Source organism: Triticum urartu, chromosome 4A, assembly GCF_056163025.1.
Source record: "Triticum urartu cultivar PI428250 chromosome 4A, HENAU_Tu73, whole genome shotgun sequence".
Classification (NCBI taxonomy): Eukaryota; Viridiplantae; Streptophyta; class Magnoliopsida; order Poales; family Poaceae; genus Triticum; species Triticum urartu.
Window position 1 is genome coordinate 556,184,943 of NC_141876.1, and position 25,262 is coordinate 556,210,204.

General features: G+C 43.5%; 1 protein-coding gene across 13 annotated transcripts; it reads left to right on the forward strand.

Annotated features, from left to right (window-relative positions):
* Positions 1–18,216: 18,216 nt before the first annotated feature.
* On the forward strand, positions 18,217–24,906 carry LOC125552741 (uncharacterized). Of its 13 annotated transcripts, none has more exons than XM_087518889.1 (11): positions 18,217–18,839; positions 19,400–19,498; positions 20,066–20,892; positions 21,031–21,334; positions 21,417–22,260; positions 22,321–22,356; positions 22,473–22,571; positions 22,653–22,720; positions 22,802–23,306; positions 23,754–24,030; positions 24,108–24,906. In XM_087518889.1, the coding sequence occupies exons 5-11, from the start codon at positions 22,222–22,224 to the stop codon at positions 24,374–24,376; spliced, it is 1,293 nt and encodes a 430-aa protein (XP_087375015.1). In that variant the 5' UTR covers positions 18,217–18,839; positions 19,400–19,498; positions 20,066–20,892; positions 21,031–21,334; positions 21,417–22,221; the 3' UTR covers positions 24,377–24,906. The 13 variants fall into 13 exon arrangements, with proteins under 13 accessions (XP_087375015.1, XP_087375013.1, XP_087375016.1 ...); XM_087518887.1 differs by having other exon boundaries at positions 21,031–21,095; positions 21,207–22,260; XM_087518890.1 differs by having other exon boundaries at positions 21,207–21,334.
* The last annotated feature ends 356 nt before the right edge of the window (positions 24,907–25,262 follow it).

Consider the following 25,262-nt stretch of genomic DNA (forward strand, 5'->3'; position numbering starts at 1 on the left):
CCTGATGATAGTGTCATTGACAGAGTTCTTCAATCACTGCCACCAAGCTACAAGAGCATCATGATGAACTATAATATGCAAGGGATGGATAAGACGATTCCTGAGCTCTTCGCAATGCTAAAGGCTGTGGAGGTAGAAATCAAGAAGGAGCATCAAGTGTTGATGGTCAACAAGACCACCACTTTCAAGAAAAAGGGTAAAGGGAAGAAGGGGAACTTCAAGAAGAACAACAAGCCAGTTGCTGCTCAAGTGAAGAAACCCAAGTCTGGACCTAAGCCTGAGACTGAGTGCTTCTACTGCAAAGGAACTGGTCACTGGAAGCGGAACTGCCCCAAGTATTTGGCGAAGAAGAAGGATGGCAAAGTGAAAGGTATATTTGATATACATGTTATTGATGTGTACCTTACTAATGCTCGCAGTAGTGCCTGGGTATTTGATACTGGTTCAGTTGCTAACATTTGTAACTCGAAACAGGGGCTACGGATTAAGCGAATATTGGCTAAGGACGAGGTGATGATGCGCGTGGGAAATGGTTCCAAACTCGATGTGATCGCCGTCGGCACGCTACCTCTACATCTACCTTCATGATTAGTTTTAGACCTAAATAATTGTTATTTGGTGCCAGCGTTGAGCATGAACATTATATCTGGATCTTGTTTAATGCGAGATGGTTATTCATTTAAATCAGATAATAATGGTTGTTTTGTTTATATGAGTAATATCTTTTATGGTCATGCACCCTTGATGAGTGGTATATTTTTACTAAATCTGGATAGTAGTGATACACATGTTCATAGTATTGAAGCCAAAAGATGCAAAGTTGATAATGATAGTGCAACTTATTTGTGGCACTACCGTTTAGGTCATATTGGTGAAAAGCGCATGAAGAAACTCCATTCTGATGGACTTCTGGAATCACTTGGTACTTGCGAACCATGCCTCATGGGCAAGATGACTAAAACTCCGTTCTCCGGAACAATGGAGCGAGCAACAGAGTTACTGGAAATCATACATACTGATGTATGTGGTCCAATGAACATTGAAACTCGCGGCGGATATCGTTATTTTCTCACCTTCATAGATGATTTGAGTAGATATGGGTATATCTACTTAATGAAACATAAGTCTGAAACATTTGAAAAGTTCAAAGAATTTCAGAGTGAAGTGGAAAATCATCATAACAAGAAAATCAAATTTCTGCGATCTGATCGTGGAGGTGAATATTTGATTTACGAGTTTGGACTTCATTTGAAACAATGCGGAATAGTTTCGTAACTCACGCCACCTGGAACACCACAACGTAATGGTGTGTCCGAACGTCGTAACCGCACTTTATTAGATATGGTGGAATCTATGATGTCTCTCACTGTTTTACCGCTATCATTATGGGGTTATGCTTTAGAGATAGCTGCATTCACGTTAAATAGGGCACCATCTGAATCCATTGAGACGACACCTTATGAACTGTGGATTGGCAAGAAACCCAAGTTGTCGTTTCTTAAAGTTTGGGCCTGCGATGCTTATGTGAAAAAGCTTCAACCTGATAAGCTTGAACCCAAATCAGAGAAACGTGTCTTCATAGGATACCCACAGGAGACTGTTGAGTACACCTTCTATCATAGATCCAAAGATAAGATATTCGTTGCTAAGAATGGATCCTTTCTAGAGAAGGAGTTTCTCTCGAAAGAAGTGAGTGGGAGGAAAGTAGTACTTGACGAGGTAATTTTACCTTCTCCCTTATTGGAAAGTAGTTCATCACTGAAATCAGTTCCAGTGATTCCTACACCAGTAAGTGAGGAAGCTAATGATGATGATCATGGAACTTCTGATCAAGTTACTACCGAACCTCGTAGGTCAACCAGAGTAAGATCCGCACCAGAGTGGTACGGTAATCCTGTTATGGAAGTCATGTTACTTGACCATAACGAACCTACGAACTATGAGGAAATGATGATGAGCCCAAATTCCGCAAAATGGCTTGAGGCCATGAAATCTAAGATGGGATCCATGTATGAGAACAAAGTATGGACTTTGGTTGACTTGCCCGATGATCGGCGGACCATAGAGAATAAATGGATCTTCAAGAAGAAGACTGACGCTGACGGTAATATTACTGTCTACAAAGCTCGACTTGTTGCAAAAGGTTTTCAGAAAGTTCAAGGAGTTGACTACGATGAGACCTTCTCACCCGTAGCGATGCTTAAGTCCGTCAGAATCATGTTAGCAATTGCCGCATTTTACGATTATGAAATTTGGCAAATGGATGTCAAAATTGCATTCCTTAATGATAATCTTAAAGAAGAGTTGTATATGATGCAATCAGAAGGTTTTGTCAATCCAAAAGGTGCTAACAAAGTGTGCAAGCTCCAACGATCCATTTATGAACTGGTGCAAGCCTCTCGGAGTTGGCATATACGCTTTGATAGTGTGATAAAAGCATATGGTTTTATATAGACTTTTGGAGAAGCCTGATTTTACAAGAAAGTGAGTGGGAGCTCCGTAGCATTTATGATATGATATGTAGATGACATATTGTTGATTGGAAATGATACTGAATTTATGAATAGCATAAAACGATACTTGAATAAGAATTTTTCAATGAAAGACCTCGGTGAAGCTGCTTATATATTGGGCATCAAGATCTATAGAGATAGATCAAGACGCTTAATTGGACTTTCACAAAGCACATACCTTGATAAAGTTTGGAAGAAGTTCAAAATGGGTCAGGCAAAGAAAGGGTTCTTGCCTGTATTACAAGGTGTGAAGTTGAGTCAGACTCAATGCCCAACCACTGCAGAAGATTGAGAGAAAATGAAAGGTGTTCCCTATGCTTCAGCCATAGGCTCTATCATGTATGCAATGATGTGTACTAGACCTGATGTGTGCCTTGCTATCAGTTTAGCATGGAGGTACCAAAGTAATCCAGGAGTGGATCACTGGACAGCGGTCAAGAATATCCTGAAATACCTGAAAAGGCCTAAGGATATGTTTCTCGTATATGGAGGTGACAAAGAGCTCGTCATAAACGGTTACGTCGATGCAAGCTTTGACACTGATCCGGATGAATCTAAGTCACAAACCGGATACGTATTTTTATTAAATGGTGAAGCTGTCAGTTGGTGCAGTTCCAAGCAGAGCGTCGAGGCGGGATCTACGTGTGAAGCGGAATACATAGCTGCTTCGGAAGCAGCAAATGAAGGAGTCTGGATGAAGGAGTTCATATCCGATCTAGGTGTCATACCTAGTGCATTGGGTCCAATGAAAATCTTTTGTGACAATACTGGTGCAATTGCATTGGCAAAGGAATCCAGATTTCACAAGAGAACCAAGCACATCAAGAGACGCTTCAATTCCATTCAGGATTTAGTCCAAGTGGGAGACATAGAAATTTGCAAGATACATACGGATCTGAATGTTGCTGACCCGTTGACTAAACCTCTCTCACGAGCAATACATGATCAGCACCAAGACTCCATGGATGTTAGAATCATTACAATGTAATCTAGATTATTGACTTCAGTGCAAGTGGGAGACTGAAGGAAATATGCCCTAGAGGCAATAATAAAGTTGTTATTTATATTTCCTTATATCATGATAAATGTTTATTATTCATGCTAGAATTGTATTAATCGGAAACTTAGTACATGTGTGAATACATAGACAAACAGAGTGTCACTAGTTTGCCTCTACTTGACTAGCTCGTTGAATCAATGATGGTTATGTTTCCTAACCATAGACATGAGTTGTTATTTCATTAACAGGATCACATCATTAGAGAATGATGTGATTGACTTGACCCATCCGTTAATTTAGCACAATGATCATTTAGTTTGTTGCTATTGCTTTCTCCATAACTTATACATGTTCCTATGACTATGAGATCATGCAACTCCCGAATACTGGAGGAACACTTTGTGTGCTACCAAACGCCACAACGTAACTGGGTGAGTATGAAGGTGCTATACAGGGTCTCTGATGGTGTTTGTTGAGTTGGCATAGGTCGAGATTAGGATTTGTCACTCCGATTGTTGGAGAGGTATCTCTGGGCCCTCTCGGTAATGCACATCACTAGAAGCCTTGCAAGCAATGTAGCTAACGAGTTAGTTATGGGATGTAGCATTACGGAACGAGTAAAGAGACTTGCCGGTAATGAGATTGAACTAGGTATTGAGATACCGACGATGGAATCTCGGGCAAGTAACATACCGATGACAAAGGGAATAACATATATCGTTATGCGGTTTGACCGATAAAGATCTTCGTAGAATATGTGGGAGCCAATAAGAACATCCAGGTTCCGCTATTGGTTATTGGCCGGAGACGTGTCTTGGTCATGTCTACATAGTTCTCGAACCCGTAGGGTCCGCACGCTTAACGTTCGGTGACGATCGGTATTATGAGTTTATGTGTTTTGATGTACCAAAGGTAGTTCGGAGTCCCGGATATGATCACGGACATGACGAGGAGTCTCGAAATGGTCGAGACATAAAGATCGATATATTGGATGACTATATTTGGACGTCGGAATGGTTCTGGGTGAGTTCGGGCATATACCGGAGCACCGGGAGGTTACCGGAACCCCCCGGGAGGTATATGGGCCTTATTGGGCCATAGTGGGAGAGAAGAGAGGGAGGCCAAGAAGGGGGTGCGCCCCCCTCAAGCCCCATCCGAATTGGGTGGGGCCCCGGCCCCCCTTTCCTCCCCCCTCTCTCCCCCTTCCTTCCACTCCTAGTCCAACTAGGGAAGGGGTGGAATCCTACTCCCGGTGGGAGTAGGACTCCCCATAGGGAGCGCCATAGGAGGGCCGGCCCTCCCCCCTCCGCTCCTTTATATACGGGGGAGGGGGGCACCCCATGGACACACAAGTTGATCATTGATCCTTTAGCGGTGTGCGGTGCCCCCTCCACCATAATCCACCTCGGTCATATCGTAGCGGTGCTTTGGCGAAGCCCTGTTCCGGTAGCATCATCATCACCGTCATCACGCCCTCGTGCTGACAAAGCTCTCCCTCGACACTCTGCTGGATCGTGAGTTCGTGGGACGTCACCGAGCCGAACGTGTGCAGATCGCGGAGGTGTCGTACCTTCGGTACTAGGATCGGTCGATCGTGAAGACGTACGACTACATCAATCGCGTTGTCATAATGCTTCTGCTTACGGTCTACGAGGGTATGTGGACAACACTCTTCCCCTCTCGTTGCTATGCATCACCATGATCTTGCGTGTGCATAGGATTTTTTTTGAAATTACTGCGTTCCCCAACAATCAACACCAGAACTCTATGGGTGTTCGATTCATCACAATGTAACTAGATTATTGACTCTAGTGCAAGTGGGAGACTATTGAAATATGCCCTAGAGGCAATAATAAATTGGTTATTATTATATTTCCGTGTTCATGATAATTGTCTATTGTTCATGCTATAATTGTATTAACCGGAAACCGTAATACATGTGTGAATACATAGATCATAATATGTCCCTAGTAAGCCTCTAGTTAACTAGCTCGTTGATCAATAGATGGTCATGGTTTCCTGACCATGGACATTGGATGTCGTTGATAACGGGATCACATCATTAGGAGAATGATGTGATGGACAAGACCCAATCCTAAGCGTAGCACAAGATCGTGTAGTTCGTTTGCTAAAGCTTTTCAAATGTCAAGTATCATTTCCTTAGACCGTGAGATTGTGCAACTCCCTGATACCATAGGAATGCTTTGGGTGTACCAAACGTCACAACGTAACTGGGTGGCTATAAAGGTGCACTACAGGTATCTCCGAAAGTGTTTGTTGGGTTGACACGAACCGAGACTGGGATTTGTCACTCCGTATGACGGAGAGGTATCTCTGGGCCCACTCGGTAATGCATCATCATAATGATCTCAATGTGACTAAGGAGTTGGTCACGGGATCATGCGTTAAGGAACGAGTAAAGAGACTTGCCGGTAACGAGATTGAACGAGGTATGGGGATACCGACGATCGAATCTCGGGCAAGTAACATACCGATAGACAAAGGGAATTGCATACGGGATTGATTGAATCCTCGACATCATGGTTCATCCGATGAGATCATCGTGGAACATGTGGGAGCCAACATGGGTATCTAGATCCCGCTGTTGGTTATTGCCGGAGAGATGTCTCGGTCATGTCTTCATGGTTCCTGAACCCGTAGGGTCTGCACACTTAAGGTTCAGTGACACTAGAGTTGTTATGGGAAATAGTATGTGGTTACCGAAGGTTGTTCGGAGTCCTGGATGCGATCCCGGATGTCATGAGGAGTTTCGGAATGGTCCGGAGGTGAAGAATTATATATGGGAAGTCTTGTTTCAGTTGCCGAAATAATTTCGGTGTTATCGGTATTGTACCGGGATCGCCGGAAGTTGTCCGGGGGTCCACCGGGTGGGGCCACCTGCCCCGGTGGGCCAAGTGGGCTGAACAAGGGAGGGAACCAGCCCCTGGTGGGCTGGTGCACCCACCAAGGGGCCCAAGGCGCCTAGGGTTAGAAACCCTGGGGGGTGGGGACGCCTCCCACCTGACTTGGGGGGAAAGTCCCCCCCTTGGCCGCCGCCCCCCTTGTAGATGGGATCTAGGGGGGCGGCCCCCTTTCCCCTTCCCCCTATAAATAGTGGGGGGTGGGAGGGATGCCATACCCTTCCCCTGGCGCAGCCCCTCCCCCTCTCCAACACCTCCTCCTCCATAGCGCTTGGCGAAGCCCTGCCGGAGAACCACGAGCTCCATCACCATCACGTCGTCGTGTTGTCGGAGTTCTCCCCCAACTTCTCCTCTCCCCTTGCTGGATCAATAAGGAGGAGACCACCCCGGGCTGTATGTGTGCTAAACACGGAGGCGCCGTCCGTTCGGCACTGGATCGGATCTTCCGTGATTTGAATCGCCGCGAGTACGACTCCATCATCCACATTCCTTATGTTAACGCTTCCGCTTAGCGATCTTCAAGGGTATGAAGATACACTCCCTCTCTCTCGTTGCTAGTATCATCTTGGTGACACGTAGGAAAATTTTGAATTATTGCTACGTTCCCCAACAGTGGCATCCCTGCTCGAGGTTCTCCTCCACCTCATCTTCTGCAGAGTAAGATCTCTTCCACCCACCTTCTCTCCACGACCTACCACACACCCCCTGGATTGAATCGATGTGGTTGCTAGTGATTCCAGGCTGTCATGTGTGTGTGTGTGTGTGTTTGGTGATCTTGTTTCACTTTGGGAGGCAAACAAATTAGTTTTAGACAAAATTGGGTGCCGCTGAGTAGCAAAAACTGCTATTCGAGGAACATTTGGGGCGCTTCTAATTGGTTACAACAGCGAGGTCCAGATCAAGTGTGATGCTAAGCTTACCCTTGTGCGATCTATCGATTTTTTTCTCTGTAGATAGATGATGCATATATTTGTAATCTCTATAGACTTTATCAAATGTTAGTATGGTTCATTTATGTTAGTTCATCCTGTAATTGCTGAGGTGAAGGGATTACGATTTACAAAATGACACTTTTGCCAAGCACCTAGGAGAGAATCAGCTTGTATGAACTTTTTTGCATGCACTTCTGGAGAAAATATTAGTTAGCAAGTGCGGGTAGATATGATGTGATATGCCTCTCCTGCTAAGCAAAGTCTTCTGAATAGAGAAAATGATAGTGCGATTAGTAATGATTGGTGTAATGTTCCTAAATTGGCATGATAGTGTGTTGAAATTTTATTTACTTGATCATGTTAATTATGGGCGTTTGCCATATTTTGAAATTGGTTCCTGATTTCCTCACCGTTCCTGAGGTGAAGGCTATTAATGATGTGCCAATTGAAGGTACCACTGTGCTTTCAATGCAATGTGGAGATAAAACTTCTAGCCAATGTGAATTCAATATTATATTTATTTTCTTAAGGCTATAGTGGTATCCATGTTAGTACATAACTACAAATCATTTTATCTTTCCCTTTTGTACGTTATGTCTTTTATACTTTAGGAGTGCTTCAATATTCAAGATTTGCTTCCGGCCTTCTTTGGATTTAGGTGGATATTTATTCACATGCCTAAATATTTTCCATTTGGTTATGTATTTTTCCAGTCGCACAGAAGAAAATAGTAACTATTCTTTTACCCCAAGAAGAAATTGGATTTACCCAAGTTTTTGCAAGCTTGATGCGCACTTATACAAAAATTGAATTAAAATGATGAGTAGTGTTTGCCACCCCCTACTGTAGGTGGTCAACTTATATGGAAGCTCATCTATTTAGCATGCTTTTGTTTTAACTGTATAAAAATTGCATGTTTACAAAGACTGTGGAACAATTCTATAAGTTCCCCACGAGTCATTTAAAATCTTATGGTCTTGCATTATATAGATCGGTGAACCAAAATAAACCATTGTTCCATTAATGAACCAAATAAATACAGGTAGTATGTATGCTTGTACGGGCAACTAAACCGCATTGATCACTATATCTGAGTACCTCTATGGTTTTGTCTGTTCAGTTAGATGGACTTGCTATCACATGAGAATACAATTACCATGTGTATTTTGTTATTCGGGAAGTATGTTCGAGATTTCATTTTTATCCCAGCATTGGATTGAAGTTGCGGATCAGGAAGCATATTTTATCCCAGCAGTGGATCGAGTGCTTCTAAACACAATTAAAGAGTAAGGTATGTATATATTTGCTAGTTTAATTCCTTCTTCCACATTGTATGATCTCAAGTTTTGGACATACTTATATGGTTTACTGTACTATGTTGTAGTGTTGGCATGAAGAATCGTTATAGGAATATAATGAATATCGTGCCTTACTAGGAAGATGAATAACAATTGACTCAGATAGTGTTTGATTATGTTTCTCCTAACACTACCTACTCAACATCTGAACGACTCTGACTGCAGAGTACAAGTCTAGCTATAAGGATGTAAAACACCATATGGAATTCCGAAAGGTCTTTTCCTATATTGTGAGACCCTGTTTGGAAGATGATAATTTCGTGAATCAACAACTACACTGTTTCCTGTGAATTTCAGCAACTACATTGTTTCCAGTGAAATTCAGCAACAAATACATTTTTTCCAATCTTCCAGGCATAGAGAGGCTTCGATTTTTTTCAGTATAGTTCAGATTTTCAGGGAGCACTTCAACCCAGACATCAACAAAGCAAAGAACTTTATTACAAGTTACAATCGTAACTACCAATGCCTAGCTATTTTTCGAACTTGACTAACACAAAGGGTGCAATATGTAGGTTCAGGGTGCTCCTATGCTTTCTCCGGCCAGAGAAATCGTTCATGCTAGATTTTCTATCAAGATAACAATAAAGCCGACAAGCATCCCTGTCCATGGAACATTACTGGATTGATAGAGTGCAGCAGTCTTGCAATTCTCAATGCCCCTAGCTTTATTTTCATTGTTCTTATAATTCAGTCTGTATTTAGAAATTCAGAATCCTTGTGTGATGATGTTGCACATTTTGCAACCTAGCATAATTTTCTTTTAGACCGAATGTGGTCGTAATAATTCATTTTTTAATCGTCGGTTTATATGCTTGTGGATGTGTGGTGTGAAGAAGCAGAGCTAATTTATGGATGGATGCATTGGTTTATGTTAGCAGCCTTATAGATTTGTTCTCAGAATATGGAGTTGATTATGATGTGATACATCTCCAACGTATCTATAATTTTTGATTGCTCCATGCTATATTATCTACTGTTTTGGACATTGTTGGGCTTTATTATCCACTTTTATATTATTTTTGGGACTAACCTATTAACCGGAGGCCCAGCCCAGAATTGCTGTTTTTGCCTATTTTAGGGTTTCGAAGAAAAGGAATATCAAACGGAGTCCAAATGGAATGAAACCTTCGGGAACGTGATTTTCTCACCGAACAAGACCCAGGAGACTTGGACCCTACGTCAAGCAACCAATAGGGAGGCCACGAGGTAGGGGGCGCGCCTACCCCCCCAGGTGCGCCCTCCACCCTCGTGGGCCCCCTGTTGCTCCACCGACGTACTTCTTCCTCCTATATATACCTACGTACCCCCGAACGATCAGATACGGAGCCAAAACCCTAATTCCACCGCCGTAACTTTCTGTATCCATGAGATCCCATCTTGGGGCCTGTTCCGGAGCTCCGCCGGAGGGGGCATCCATCACGGAGGGCTGCTACATCAACACCATAGCCCCTCCAATGAAGTGTGAGTAGTTTACCTCAGACCTTCGGGTCCATAGTTATTAGCTAGATGGCTTCTTCTCTCTTTTTGGATCTCAATACAAAGTTTTCCCCCTCTCTTGTGGAGATCTATTCGATGTAATCTTCATTTTGCAGTGTGTTTGTTGAGACCGATGAATTGTGGGTTTATGATCAAGATTATCTATGAACAATATTTGAATCTTCTCTGAATTCTTTTATGTATGATTGGTTATCTTTGCAAGTCTCTTCGAATTATCAGTTTGGTTTGGCCTACTAGATTGATCTTTCTTGCAATGGGAGAATTGCTTAGCTTTGGGTTCAATCTTGCGGTGTCCTTTCCCAGTGACAGTAGGGGCAGCAAGGCACGTATTGTATTGTTGCCATCGAGGATAACAAGATGTTTTTTTATCATATTGCATGAATTTATCCCTCTAAATCATGTCATCTTGCTTAAGGCATTACTCCGTTTTCATGAATTTAATACTCTAGATGCATGCTGGATAGCGGTCGATGAGTGGAGTAATAGTAGTAGATGCAGGCAGGAGTCGGTCTACTTGTCTCGGACATGATGCCTATATACATGATCATACCTAGATATTCTCATAACTATGGTCAATTATGTCAATTTCTCAACAGTAATTCGTTCACCCACCGTAAAATACTTATGCTCTCGAGAGAAGCCACTAGTGAAACCTATGGCCCCCGGGTCTATCTTCATCATATTAATCTTCCAATTCTTAGTTATTTGCTTTTCTTTTTTACTTTCTTTTATTTTACTTTGCATCTTTATCAGAAAAATACCAAAAATATTATCTTATCATATCTATCAGATCTCACTCTCGTAAGTGACCGTGAAGGGATTGACAACCCCTTATCGCGCTGGTTGCGAGGAGTCATTTGTTTTGTGCAGGTACTAGGGACTTCGCGTGTGGCCTCCTATTGGATTGATACCTTGGTTCTCAAAAACTGAGGGAAATACTTACGCTACTTTGCTGCATCATCCTTTCCTCTTCAAGGAAATCCAACGCAGTGCTCAAGAGGTAGCAAGAAGAATTTCTGGCGCCGTTGCCGGGGAGGTTCGCGCAAGTCAAGATTTGACTCCTGTCGTGGGTTTGTCACGGCAGATGTCCTCATGAAAGGACTTAGTCGTGGAGCCATCGCAACGGGTTAGCTTAAAGGGGTTAAACCGGACAAGGGGACACGGGAGTTTATACTAGTTCGGCCCCTTTGATGAAGGTAAAAGCCTACGTCTAGTTGTGATTGGTATTGCTAGGGTTTCGAAGGCCAGGGAGCGGATCCGCTTTGTCTGGCTCTCGAGTTGTTGTTGTCTGTCCCTAAACCGCTGCCGGGTCGTCCCTTTATATACATAGGTTGACGCCCGCCGGTTTACAGAGTCCCGAGCCGGATCATAAACGTATCCAGTTCGGTCTCTATCCTTCCTATCTTACAATACAAGTTACATGACTAAGCCAGTTTACATTTACAGGCTTTAACCCGCCTTTGGGCCCTCTGTAAAGCGCCATCATCTTTACATCTTCATGGGCTTCTAATCTGCAAAGAGTCAACCCGGCTACATAAGGCCGGTTTACCTCCAGTAATAATATCCCCAACATTAGGCCCAGATTGGTTTGAACTTGTTCATGTCAATCTTCCACACTTAGAAAAAATCTTCTCTCTTATCTTCATTTTTGATCTTGTAAACCGCCGTGACGTCATACTTCAAGATTACGATAAACCGCCCTAACGTCATCCATCCGTTGATGTCGGAGATTTCCTTCATTTAATATATATCCAGTCATCGAGGCGACACCTTTATTAACTTATCCATTTTTTGGGCTCCTCGATTCCCGTACTTGCCATTTTATCACTTCGCCTTATAAATAGGACCGAGGGGTCATTTTCACCGCCCCCCCGTGCCTCTTCGCGTCGTCTTCCTCGCGCCGCTCAGCCTCTGGAGCTCCGCCGCCACCATCGACCGTCGCCTCTGCTCCGACCTTGGCCGCTGCATCACCCTGAACGCACCAGAATACTGCGGCGCCCTTCCGCTTCCTCATCAGCTCCGGTAAGTTCTCTGCTTTTTTCACCATAGAGCTATTCTAGGGTTTCGACATTCTTCGCAGTTCTTCCGAAGTTCATCAGTGCTGTTCTTCCCTGTTCTTCCTTTAATATATATAGATGGACACTCATGTCTGACGCATCTCTTGCCGTAGCTTACCTACCATGGTCATCACAAATCCTTATGCACAAAGAACTGATCTAGTCTGTCAAAAAATTGCTTCAGTTCTGCACCCCTTCAAGATCCAATTATTTTTGCTTTTTTGTCTTAGCTTTAGATCTGAAAGTTTTATACATCACTGTGAGATCTATTTCTATGTTCCTGTGAGATCCGTTTCTCCTCGCACCAATATAAGCGGTTTAACTTTGTATAAGTAGTCTATGCCATTAGCCCTCTGATAAACCGGAAGAGCATTTTACCTTCATAATTATGCTCTGGTTTAATAGTGTCTGATCAATCCTGTGCTAGCACTACCTTTTTCTCTCATTACACTAGTCTCCGGGTTGTACCATTTATCATATCAGTATGTCTCATACTCCCTTGTCTCTTGTGTATAATCATGCGTAATTTATAAACCGGCCTTTCATTTTCAGTTTGTCCGCTTTGCAATGGCCAAACAATTCACTGCCTGCAACTGGGCTTGTTCCCAGGTTACTGAGGCTCAATTGAATGAGATGGTTAGCATCGGCTCTTTGCCTAAGAAAACTGAGATCAGATGGCGAGTTCCAGGAACAGAGAATCCTCCAACCCCAAGGCAAGGCGAGGTGGTAGTCTTTGTTGACCATATAGGCCGTGGTTTCAAACCGCCAGGGTCAAAATTTTATCGAGATGTGCTTGCCAGCTTCCAACTGCATCCACAAGATATTGGTCCCAACTCAGTCTCCAACTTATGCAACTTCCAAGTCTTCTGTGAAGTATATTTACAAGAAGAACCCACTGCAGAACTGTTCCGGGATTTCTTTCACTTAAACCGGCGCACAGAGTTTGTAAATGGCCCGAACACAGAGCTTGGTGGTGTCTCGATTCAAAAGTGTAAAGAAGTGGAATTTCCTCATGCCAAACATCATAGCCACCCAAAGTAATGGAACCAAACATGGTTTTATTGCAGAGACACTTCGCCTGAGGATGAAAATCCCCTCCTCGGCTTCCGTGATCATAGACTATCCAACACTCACCCAATGCCATAACACCTGAGCTCTTCAGAAAGGGCAAAATACGCTCCTCAAATCGCTAAGCTCCGGGCCTTTATGGCAAATGGTTTAACAGGCGTGGATTTTGTGCGCTGTTGGATATCCTGGAGTATCTTGCCGCTAAGCTGGCGTCCCGGTTTAATGTGTGAATATACCGGTGAAGTTGACGATCCTCAACGCCACTGCAACATCCAATTATCTGAGGAAGAAGTTACTGAAGGTGTAAAGAAAATTCTGAATGAATCAGAACTGGTCTGTAGCCAAACCGGTCTGAGTCCCTTCTATGCCAAGAACAAACCGCCTGCTGTAAGCATTACACTTCCTCTTCATCTCTAATATCTTTAACTTATACAATCTGTAACCCTTCTTTTTTCTCTCCCTAATCTCTCCCTAATAATAAAGCATGGATTGACTCCGTGGGTTCACCGTCACAATACGCTTTCTTCATATAAATTTACGCTTTCAGTTTAAATTTAAAACATATACGCGAGGTGGTACTAAAGCATTGATAGATTTTGCTCGGATCGTTCGGCACCAAGAAAACGAACGAAACAACCCATCCAGAAAAGGCCAAGCGAAGAAACAGCCCATATCAACCGGGGAGCCTCTCCACCGTCATGTTCCACGTGGGCACGCAGTTGAACTGGTACTTGACGCCGGTGGACGCCGAGAAGTCGAAGTAGGCCCGCTTGTCGAGGAGCACTGCTGAGAGGTCCAACGGCGCGTCGAGCAAGGCCACGCCGTGCCTGGTCCCATTCTTGGCGACGTACGCCCGCACTCGCTGCGATGCACCGTCGTAGTTGACCCAGACCATGTAGAAGCCGTCGTTGACCGTGGTGTCGATGGGAGCGAGCTGGATGCCGAAGGGCGTGAGCGAGGCGGCGTGGGTGGAGCGGACGCCGTTCACGTCGAGGCTGACGTGGTTGTCATCGAGGTCGTAGGGCTGCTTCACTGTGTCCAGCTCCACGGCCGCGAACCCGTTGGCGGGGTTGCTGTCCATGGACGCGTTGGTGAGGCCCAAGTACCCGCCGTGGCTGCCGGGGGGCAGGCCGCCGCCGCCGCCGTTGCTGGACGCGACGACGAACGCGAGGCCTTCGCCCTTGCTTGTCGCGTTGGTGCGGTAGAGGTTGATCTGGAACACAGTGGAGAAGGAGGCGACGTACCTGTCGCCGGCGGGTTCAGAGGCCCACAAGACGAACGGGGAGGAGAGGAAGACGCTGCCGGTCTGGTTGACGAGGAAGTTGTCGGGCCCGCTGGCGCTGTTGCTGTCCGGGGTGAGTTGCTGGCGAAGGTCAGGTTGGCGGGAAGCAGAACCAGCACCATGACCACCAGGGGTCACCGTTGCAAACGCCGCCAGGAGCCCAGGACATCTCGCTAGACGCTGGGGAGGAGGACTCCGGAAAGGCTCCCCGTGCTTCCTCTCGCTGGAGGCAAAGCCAGGCAGCTGCCGGCCTTCTGTTTCACTCTCTGCTGCATCTTGTTCTGGCTGGCGATGGTCGTCATCGGTGTGACTGTGCTCACCGTGTACCTCATCTACCGCCCGCAGCCGCCGAAGCTCCGGTGACGGATGCGTCCCTGAACGCCGGGTACGTGGACGAGCTGACCGTCCCCGGCAGCCCGGCCCACGGCCTCACGCTCAACGCCGACCCTCACCGCCCTGGTCGCCATCACACAGCCAGTATCGATCAACGATTCGTTGGTTATCCTGGTTGCGAAAGTTTGATCAGCCCTTCCACTATCGTGCATCCATAGAATAGTCCCACCTTGCTTCATTAGATCGAATCAGTCCAGTTTATATACATGTTGCTTAGCAAATCAACAAGCAAGCTTGGAAATCAAACAAGTAGATGGCAAAAAGAGGGATTGGTGTGTCCAGGGGGCAAAGGTCAACGGGGGGAGGCCGGATGTGTGCCGCGGCAGCGAGCGAGCAGGGGGCAAAGGTCAACGGAGCCCTGAGGGGGGAGACAAGTTTGATCAGCGGGGTCGGCTCGACGGACGGACGGAGCAAGATGGAGAGGGAGGCGTGCGGGGGAGAGAGAAGTTGAGCAGCGGGGACGGCTCGACGGACGGTAGTGCTAACCGGCTACATGAAGCAGAGCAAAGTGGCGTCGGATGGATTTTTGCAGCCTCTGGCTAGCTGAGCAGAGCTAACATACTGCTGCTGACTCGTGGGATTTTTGCTCCTAATTAAACCTCGACGCACGCATGGCCTATGGCCGATCCGAACATCACATACATGTATGTCATGGCTGATCTGAAACAGAAAAAACCTGGTCGTCATTCCAATAATCAATCATGGAGCACGCATCAAATTAGCCTCATCAAGTCTCACACGTTGGTAGCTCACCTGAAACGGTGTCCAGAAAAAAAGGTTTACCAGAGACGAACCCTGAATTGCATTGGAATAATTTCTTAAATATTGGTTTGTTCTTATCATTTTGTTCAAAACAGTGATTTCACTTTTTTGACTCATCATTTTGTGTTGTTCGACTGTCTTGGATCGGCTTGCTTCTAATCGATACCTTAATAAACACACCAGCTACAACGCTTTCAGATACAGTATGTGAGACCAACTGATTTTATTTTATTCATTTGTTGGAGACGTACTTTAAGGCTAGAGGGACATCAAGCTCGGAGACAACGACTCTGATGCTTGAAGTGTATGGAGGCTGCCTTTATAGGACCAAAACTACCGTGGATGCTTTTATTAAATTAGGCCATGTTGACATCGTAGCCCTTTTAGTTTCAATTGCATTTTAAAAGTCCTCATCTCATTTTAGTATATAATTTCAAAGTTTTCTTTATCTCTACTGTGAGTCTTGAAAACGTGTTCATTTAGTAGGAGGATGAATCCATGCGGGGATAATAGTTTTTCACCCGTTTGCAACGGGCATATTTTAATTGTACAATTTTGAACAAAATATTGTAACTTCCACAATTTTCTTCTTCGGTTCCGGATTTTAGCTCATTGTTCATGTTTTTCCTTTTTAGTAGAGATCATGGAGCACGCATTTCAATAATCTGGTCGTCATTCCAATAATCAATCATGGAGCACGCATCAAATTAGCCTCATCAAGTCTCACACGTTGGTAGCTCACCTGAAACGGTGTCCAGAAAAAAGGTTTACCAGAGACGAACCCTGAATTGCATTGGAATAATTTCTTAAATATTGGTTTGTTCTTATCATTTTGTTCAAAACAGTGATTTCACTTTTTTGACTCATCATTTTGTGTTGTTTGACTGTCTTGGATCGGCTTGCTTCTAATCGATACCTCAATAAACACACCAGCTACAACGCTTTCAGATACAGTATGTGAGACCAACTGATTTTATTTTATTCATTTGTTGGAGACGTACTTTAAGGCTAGAGGGACATCAAGCTCGGAGACAACGACTCTGATGCTTGAAGTGTATGGAGGCTGCCTTTATAGGACCAAAACTACCGTGGATACTTTTATTAAATTAGGCCATGTTGACATCGTAGCCCTTTTAGTTTCAATTGCATTTTAAAAGTCCTCGTCTCATTTTAGTATATAATTTCAAAGTTTTCTTTATCTCTACTGTGAGTCTTGAAAACGTGTTCATTTAGTAGGAGGATGAATCCATGCGGGGATAATAGTTTTTCACCCATTTGCAACGGACATATTTTAATTGTACAATTTTGAACAAAATATTGTAACTTCCACAATTTTCTTCTTCGGTTCCGGATTTTAGCTCATTGTTCATGTTTTTCCTTTTTAGTGAAACTCTGGTAGACACGACGACAATTACATTATGTTTACACAATCACAAGAACAATCATTAAAGAGGAAAGTAGCCATTTTTGCTGGATGAGTAACCATATTTGTGACTTTTTAAGATACGGAGTGCACTAGATTTTTTTAATATTACCTTCCTTTATCCATATTCATATAGAATTTTTCAAAATTGGACACAAGAACGGGCCATGACCATTGATTTAACTTCAATTTTTTAGTTTCCTACTATTTTTCTAGCTAAGTGAAATATCTCTGAAGCTATGAAACTTACCTACGCCCATGACTTGACTCTTTGTTGCAAATTCTAAATGAAGTACAAGCAGCCAATCTTTTTGAATGAATTTGCTGATGGTTTGAATGGTTATTCTTCACTATGGATGCATGGCTATTCTTGGATTTGAGCCTTAGGCATGCATCAATGAGAAATAATTGCATTGTTTGTTAACTATTTAAACTGAAATCATTCATCAATTTTGATTGGAAATCTTATCCCAATACTTTTGATACTTTACTTCAATTTTGATAACAAAAATGGTTTCAAATTGCCATGTGGAAAATCAAGTAAGAGCATATCCATGTTTACTTATTAGTTTGTTTTCTGAGAATGGTACGGGATTTACAAACTGAAAAAACATTAATCATTTGAAAATTATTTTAAACCAAAATCATTTGAAATTTTTGTTATGATATGTTGTTTGACTGATTGCAATGTTGTTTTAGTGGTAATTTTTTTCAACTTCTAAGCATATATTTATTTTTTGTACAGCCGGTGCAACGCACGAGCCCTTTTGCTAGTAATAATAAAGCACGGATTGAGTCTTCAGGTTCACCGTCGTGGCGCTCTTGCGAAAAAGTCCTTATATTTTTTGTTTATTGAACCCGCGGTTCATGTTTAAGTGAGTTCAAAAGAAATAACGATTCGCTCGTCAAAGCATATGCCATCGGAGTTGACAGAATTTACAGAGCTTCTGCCACCGCCTGGTGAGAAAAACGATTCATGCCTGGTTGTCGAACAAGCCGCCAGCGTGATTTTTCCCTGACCCCTGCCAACCCTAGCTGCCGCACAAACGCCAATCGCCGCCGGCTGTCGATCGCTTCCCCGCGTCCCCTCGTGTGTCCTTCGCCTCCCTCTGCTCGAGGCCTCCCCATCTCGCGCTGCCAAGAGCGACTCCTGGTCTCAGCAGCCGCCCTCACCTCCCTCTCTCTCCAACCAGCCCCGCTCTCCTCTCGCATCACACAGGCGGCGGCTCAACATATGATGCCGGGTGTGGCGTATGTGGCATCTGTGTTGTGCTTCCGCCGGCTGGTTGTGTGTGATGTGTGCGGCTGGATGTGCATCCGTGTTTATGTGTGTGGCCTTCTACAGGCAGAGGAAGTCGATGGTTGCAGGCAGAGGAAGCTGCTGGTTGCTGGCAGAGGAGGATTATGATAGTTCCCTTGCTCTTTGCCAGAAAAATTGATAGTTCTCTTGATTTGTTCTGGTCTGGATTAGTACAAAAGTGCACTGATATTTGTTTTGTGGTGCGGGAGTTTCAAGACAACAGGTTTAGCAGGGATCAATTGCAACCTTCGTTTATCTTCTGTTATGTGAACCAATTTGTGATGGCTTCTAAAAGCACATGGCTGGTACAGAGCAATTTTTACACCAGAGGTATGTAATGACTCGACCCCTCACAGTAGTTGTTTTTTTATGTTACTGTAGTTGTTACACCACTGGATGATCGATGAATTTAATCGATTTTCCTTTGTTTGCATTGTTTGTGTTCCTTTATTTTTTCTGAAAAATTGGTGCTACTTCCAATTACAGTTTGGATGATATGCACTGGAGTCTTTACACCAACTACGTTGTCTGTTTTATTATGTATTTTGCATTATGTTTCAGCCAATCAGCCATACAAGCCCCTGTTTCAGTATATTTTTTCTGAAAAATTGTTGTCTAGCCAAGGATTGAAGCAAGAAATTTAATGTTGCTGACTACATATACCTAAACATGGTGGCTTGAACTTGGTTACAGTAATTCTTGGACATGATGCTGGAGTAACTCTTGAAGTTTATATTCTGCTCTTTCTTTAGTTATCAATTAGCATAATTGCATACACATGAATAGATATACTAATGCACCTAGCAAAATAGAATTAGGAGGTGTATTTAGTGGAGTGGATTAATTGGTTTTGACGTCAATGTAATATACTGTATCCGTCGACTTTGCAGCCGTCGTCTCCGTCGACTTCGCCGCAAGACAATCTGCCATCGCCTCCGCCGACTTTGACGTAAGATCATCAGCCGTCGCCTGGACGTACTTTGGCGCAGGTACTTTTGAAGCATCTGATGGGTCTCATCTGTATGTCAGTTCATCAGTTTACTGTAGGAAATATAGGTCTTGCCCACAGTAGACATTTTTTACATATATCTATATAATTCTGTCTTGATGTGTGATCATGTAGATGTTGTAGGTATGCTAGGTGAGTACTAAGTGCTTGCAAGAGTAGATGAATTAGTACAGATCCTTGATACATGTAGTTTTTTGAGGCACAACTTTTACATGTCACTCACGTCCTAATTGAGAAGTAGTCTGTACTATTAATTTATTTGTAATGTGCTTCATGAAGTTTTTAGTAAGGGGAGGTGATATGCGCCAGGTATGTGGTCGAGGAAGTGAACACCAGTTTCAGCTATGTAGTGTTGTGTGATGAATGAGAATGTTTCATAGTTTATTATTAAGATAAATCTTGCTTACGCTTTTACTTCACATATATTGTTGCTTAACTCTTTTCCAAACTACATACTGTATGTGGATTTTTTTCCGGGGATAATGTATGTCGACTTCTGCGGACAAACTACATATATTCTGTATGAGCTCAAATAGGATGTCTACAGGAACCTGAAGGAAAGCGGCAACAAAAGCAAGATCCAAAGGCGCAGTCGTGCAAGGTCGAACCATCCATAAAGATCCTCTTCCTGCAGCTATGAAAACTGTGGCAAGACCTTTGTTAATGTGGCTGCCTTGAGGAAGCATGCTCATGTACATGGCGAGAGAGGCAATATGTTTTTTCAGGAGCCTGGCTATTTGAAGGTACCTCTAGCAAATATTCATACCTCACACCTTTACCAATGCATACACTAACCGGTGGTGAACTTTCGTGTTTATTAGCATTGACAAACTTTTCAGTAATTTCATGGTTTATTTTGACGGACCTTTCTCTATTGTTCATAGTTGATATTGATATATCCATCCATCCAATCCACGATGAGTGTTAATTGATTAATCCTGCACAACCAATAATTCAGTTAATTTAATCCTACTAGATATATACTCCATCCAATTCACTGTGAGAATTTTAAGAACCCATAGGCATCAAAGTCTTGGTCTTTTTTCCTGTCCATGTGTAGGCACAAACAGTGCTCCAGCTCGGTCGGATTAGATATAAGTTTGGTCTCTGCCCGAGCTCCAATTGCTGCTTGGATTTCCTTTTTTTTCCTCTCATGCAACCGCAGATACCATCTGACGCCTTTTCTTTTCGTGATTGAATAGTGCTAATAGATTTCATCATATGACTATTGTTTTTCGGTTAGGGGCCTGTTATATTTTTTTCAGCTTGACGATGCCGTGGTCGCCCCACCGATCAAATCCCCGCACACACGCAACAACTCAACTCTACGGTTTGTACACCACCACCGCTTGAGCAGCCTGGCGAACGATTTAGGTAATGTATCTGTATAATATAATCCTCCATTACCATGCACAAAGACTTCGATTTAATTTTAGATCAGTTTAGTTCAGTGTGGTGATGCTCAGCATAATAAGGTGTTGTGTTGTTATATTGAAATAAATGATTCAACAGAGGTGAATGATCTCTCTGACTGATGTTGCCAGTTGCATCACATACTTGCTAGCTTCCCAAATGCAGTAAGCAATGAGTACTTTCCAAATGTAGCAGTGAAGACACTCATTTTCAGAGCAGCTATACTCACATGTGCCCCAAACCATTTAATTGCTTTAATTCCTGAACAAATGTAGGTTGGTTCTCTTGCTTTTTACCATGGTAACTTTGTAAACATCAGAAGGCCTAAATTTGGCAGCACACTCACTCGCTCAACAATGAGCACTGGAGTCTAAAGCTTTGCTATTGGCTGAAGAACATCAAGGTCTTCATTACATGATTATTAGTTTCTTAAATATTTGTATAACATCAGAGTACTTTTTAGTTACAGATTTGGCAATACCCAGGACATTATTCTCCAGTCCAACTATTGGCTTTCAAGGTGGCAGTGTGAGACATTGTCGCTATCACAGGATCATGTGGCAACGTATTTGGTTTTTTGTTGAAATATGATGGAGATGGCTCTTTTGTAGTTAGATGTGACTGCCACTCTCATACCAAATACTTTGATGATGATACCTACTGGCGGGGAGGGGGGGGGGGGGTTGAAAATGCAGTTGTTGCAAACATGAGTGAAGATGACTGTACGTGGCATATGTATGATATAGTCAAAGAAAGTGATTGGCATGGCAAGTTTACGTGAGAAACAGTTAAAGAAATTGCATGGAAGATGTTTCAAGAGTAAAGTAAATGTGTGAGAGAAGATTGATGAGCACCAATATTATATAGTGTATCATACTTTTATATATTTGGCATAAAGAAAATACTTTGTTCCTTTCTGATCTTATTTTGTTGACATACTATTTTCAACCTTTTGGGCCTAGCTTAAAAAACATAACATGTAGTGATGTCTTAAGCACGTGTTGTGTTGTTTTTACTACTAAGAGATCATTTCCTCCGTAATGGGCTCATACTCAAATAATTTGTATGTTTTCGAATTATTATGCCACATGATATTTTATTTTATTTCCCGTTGCAATGCACGGGCATTTTTGCTAGTATATATATATATAGGGTGATGACCCCTTCTGGAAACGGAAATCCATAGAGAAAGCGGCAAAGCCAACTGGAGACAAAGTGGTCAAGCCAACCCGCCCGAAGACCAAAGCCGTAAAACGGACGTCAAAGCGGAAAACGGCTGACCGGATTAATATGGAGCTTGATGATGATACTGATGACCCAGAAGTTGAGGTAGAACTTGACTCACTTGGCTCTCTTTTTATGCATCTTGTTAACAATGATCTTTCTCAGGAGGAGGCAGAAGCTAGTCAGGCTGATGATGTAGAGGTAATTACCCTTTTCTCCGGTTCAGACTCTATGCCAACACAAAAAATCGCCAAGCAATCGAGAAAGTAAGCTTTTCTCATCCTCTTGCTCACTTGGATCCAACATTTATTTTGAAGACTCAACAGCATGAAGCTCGCCGGACAACCCGGCACAGTGGCCAACAGGTCACCTCTGCCGGTTTACCTGATACCCCGGTTCGGAAGCGCCGGTCTGAGGTCTCTCCTACTTCTGACCATTCTTACCCCAAGGCAGGTTATTTCAGACAGCCTCTTAATCCGTCCGATTCAAATTATCAGGTGACACCTCCTTCCTCTTCTGGTGAATCGACAACAACTCAACTCCCCCCTTTGAAAACTGTGGCCGGGTGAGTTATGAAAAACCTTTCCTTTCAATGCGCCCTACATCTTTTGAATAGGATGTTAATCCTTTTTTATTCTGTTTGCAGGGCCAAAGCCAGACCCAGCAAGAAAGCTCGGGTCACCAATCCGCCAAAAGACCCTGTCGCCGAAGAAGAAGAACCAAGAGGTGAACCGGAGCAGACTGGTGAACCGGAAGGTCTCCATACTGAAACAACCTTTGATGATCCGCCCCTTGACGGCAAACACACCGATGAACCAACATATGCTGAACTTGCCGCCCCTGATACTGAACCGGCAGAACCAAACCGGGCTAGTCCAATGAAAGACACTAAAATTCCATCATCATCCACCAAAAATCCTGAAGGCCAAGGTGATGACGTTATTATTACTGGAATGGGTCATCCCGTCATTTTGGCTCAGCATAGTGCCAAAGAAGAGCAAATTGCTAGGGATAAAGGTAAATGGAGCAGCGACTTATCGAACTATGCTCATCTTAACGCTGATGAGCTTCATTCCGACTTCTTGAACCGTCTGCACTCAAACCGGGATTATGAAGCCGGTTTGGTGAGTTTGATGAAAGAACAATATGAGGTAAATTCTTCTCCCTGGTACATTGATTTATAGCTGAAATACTATTTCAAGTAGCCCCCAAGAGCCATTTTATGATTGTTAATCATAAACCGGGTCTTTGTAACACTTCAAGCATCCCATCATTGATCCTTGCAAAAGCATGTCCTCAATCATAGATAAGACGCATGTTTGAAAAAATTAGATAACTTTGTGCAGCATAGTCCCCAAAGGCCGGTTTAACTTGGCAAGTTAATCCGGTTTTTAATCCACACCGCCGGTTTAGAGCAAACGTACATTAGCCCCCAAGTGTCAAGGATAATGCTTGCATTGTTCTGGAGACTTGTATAGAGTGTAGTATTTGAGAGAAAATAGGCATTAGCCCCCAAGTATGAAGTGGATAACTTATTATATGCTTTATACTTAATGCATAAATATGTTGTTTTGTTGAATATACCTTCAATGTTGCAGGCTGAACTGAGAAGCAAAGATGCCCAAAACTCTGATTTGCAAGAAAATGTGAAGTCTCAAAAGGCCGAAGCTGCAAAAGCCAAAGAGGAGCTGACCCAGGCCCTGGCCGGAATGGAAAAGCTGAAAGAATCCTTCAACCAAGATTGTGCTGAATGGGAAACCAAAAAAGCCGGTTTAACCAAAAGTGCTGTAGACGCCGAGGAAGCCCTGAAACCGGTGGTTGAAGAACTAGCTGGTTTGAAGCGCCAAATCAATGCTATGACCTCTGCTATCTTTGGTAAGTGTCTGCTTATGTATGTTGCGCCAGTCAATGAATCTTAAAACTGACCAAAATGTTGATAAAATCTTTGGCAGGAACTCGGATCACTCATCTTGGTGCAGATATGCGGATGAAGCTCAAAACGGCATATACATTGATTGAGCAGCTATACTCTGGGTCTCAGCGAGCCATTCATACGGTGGCTTATAACAAACCAGCGCCAACTTTGATTAAGGAGACCCTTGAGAAGCTGGGCACGTTACCAGCGCGTATTGTCAAGTTGAAGAGAGCCGCTGCGAGAGCAGGAGCGTTAACCACCCTTATTCGAGCCAAGGCCTGGATTTCAAGCGGAGGATATCATTAAAGGATATCCAGGCGTTAAAGAAGACGGTACAAACTTTGACAATGATGATCTTCGGCGGTTGACCAAACAGATGCGGCCAGCGGCCAACAAATTGGCTGAGGACACCGATTTGTCCCATTTTCAACTGTTTTATGATGCAGAAGGGAAAAGACAGCCGGCCGATATCCACGAAGTCGAAGAACTTGTGCCTCCGATTCGTAAGCACACTTATGCCCCTGATATTAACCCTTCTGATCTTATCCATGAGGAAGCAGTGTTCCAAGTTTTAACCGGAATCGATTGGTCAACGACTGATTTCTAGCGGCTGGGGAGGGATGAAGAAGTGCCTACACCAACTGATCCGTAACCGTCAAACCGTCGTGATGAAGAGTCCTGATCCGGTCGCCGGTTTATATGGCTACTGTGAAAAACAATAGCACTGTTTGAGCCGCTTTGAAGCTTCATGTAATAGGATAGCTGAAACTTTGTTTATCTGCCATGCCATCAAGCAAACTTTGTTTATCTGCCATGCCATCGAGCATGTTTCATAACGCTTTGTGACAATCTGTGCCACCCTTCAGGATATATTTTATGCATAGCCTATGATGACTTGCCTTCCTGGGTCCAAAAAACTTAAAAGTGTCTAGCGGTTTACCGCTCGACATGTCATAATATCCAAGAAGTATATAGTACTTTAGCTAAATAACCAAGTGTTTGTACAAAAAATAATGTACAGAACATACCTCATTGATTGACCAAACGTGTATACAGCAAAGGTGTTTAACACCAACCCGATACGTTTGATAATATTATCTTCATAATGCTGGTCTATATATCAAACCGGACCGGTATAACTACCGGATTTTCTTTATAATACTGATGATTTAGTCAAACCAGACCGGGTCAA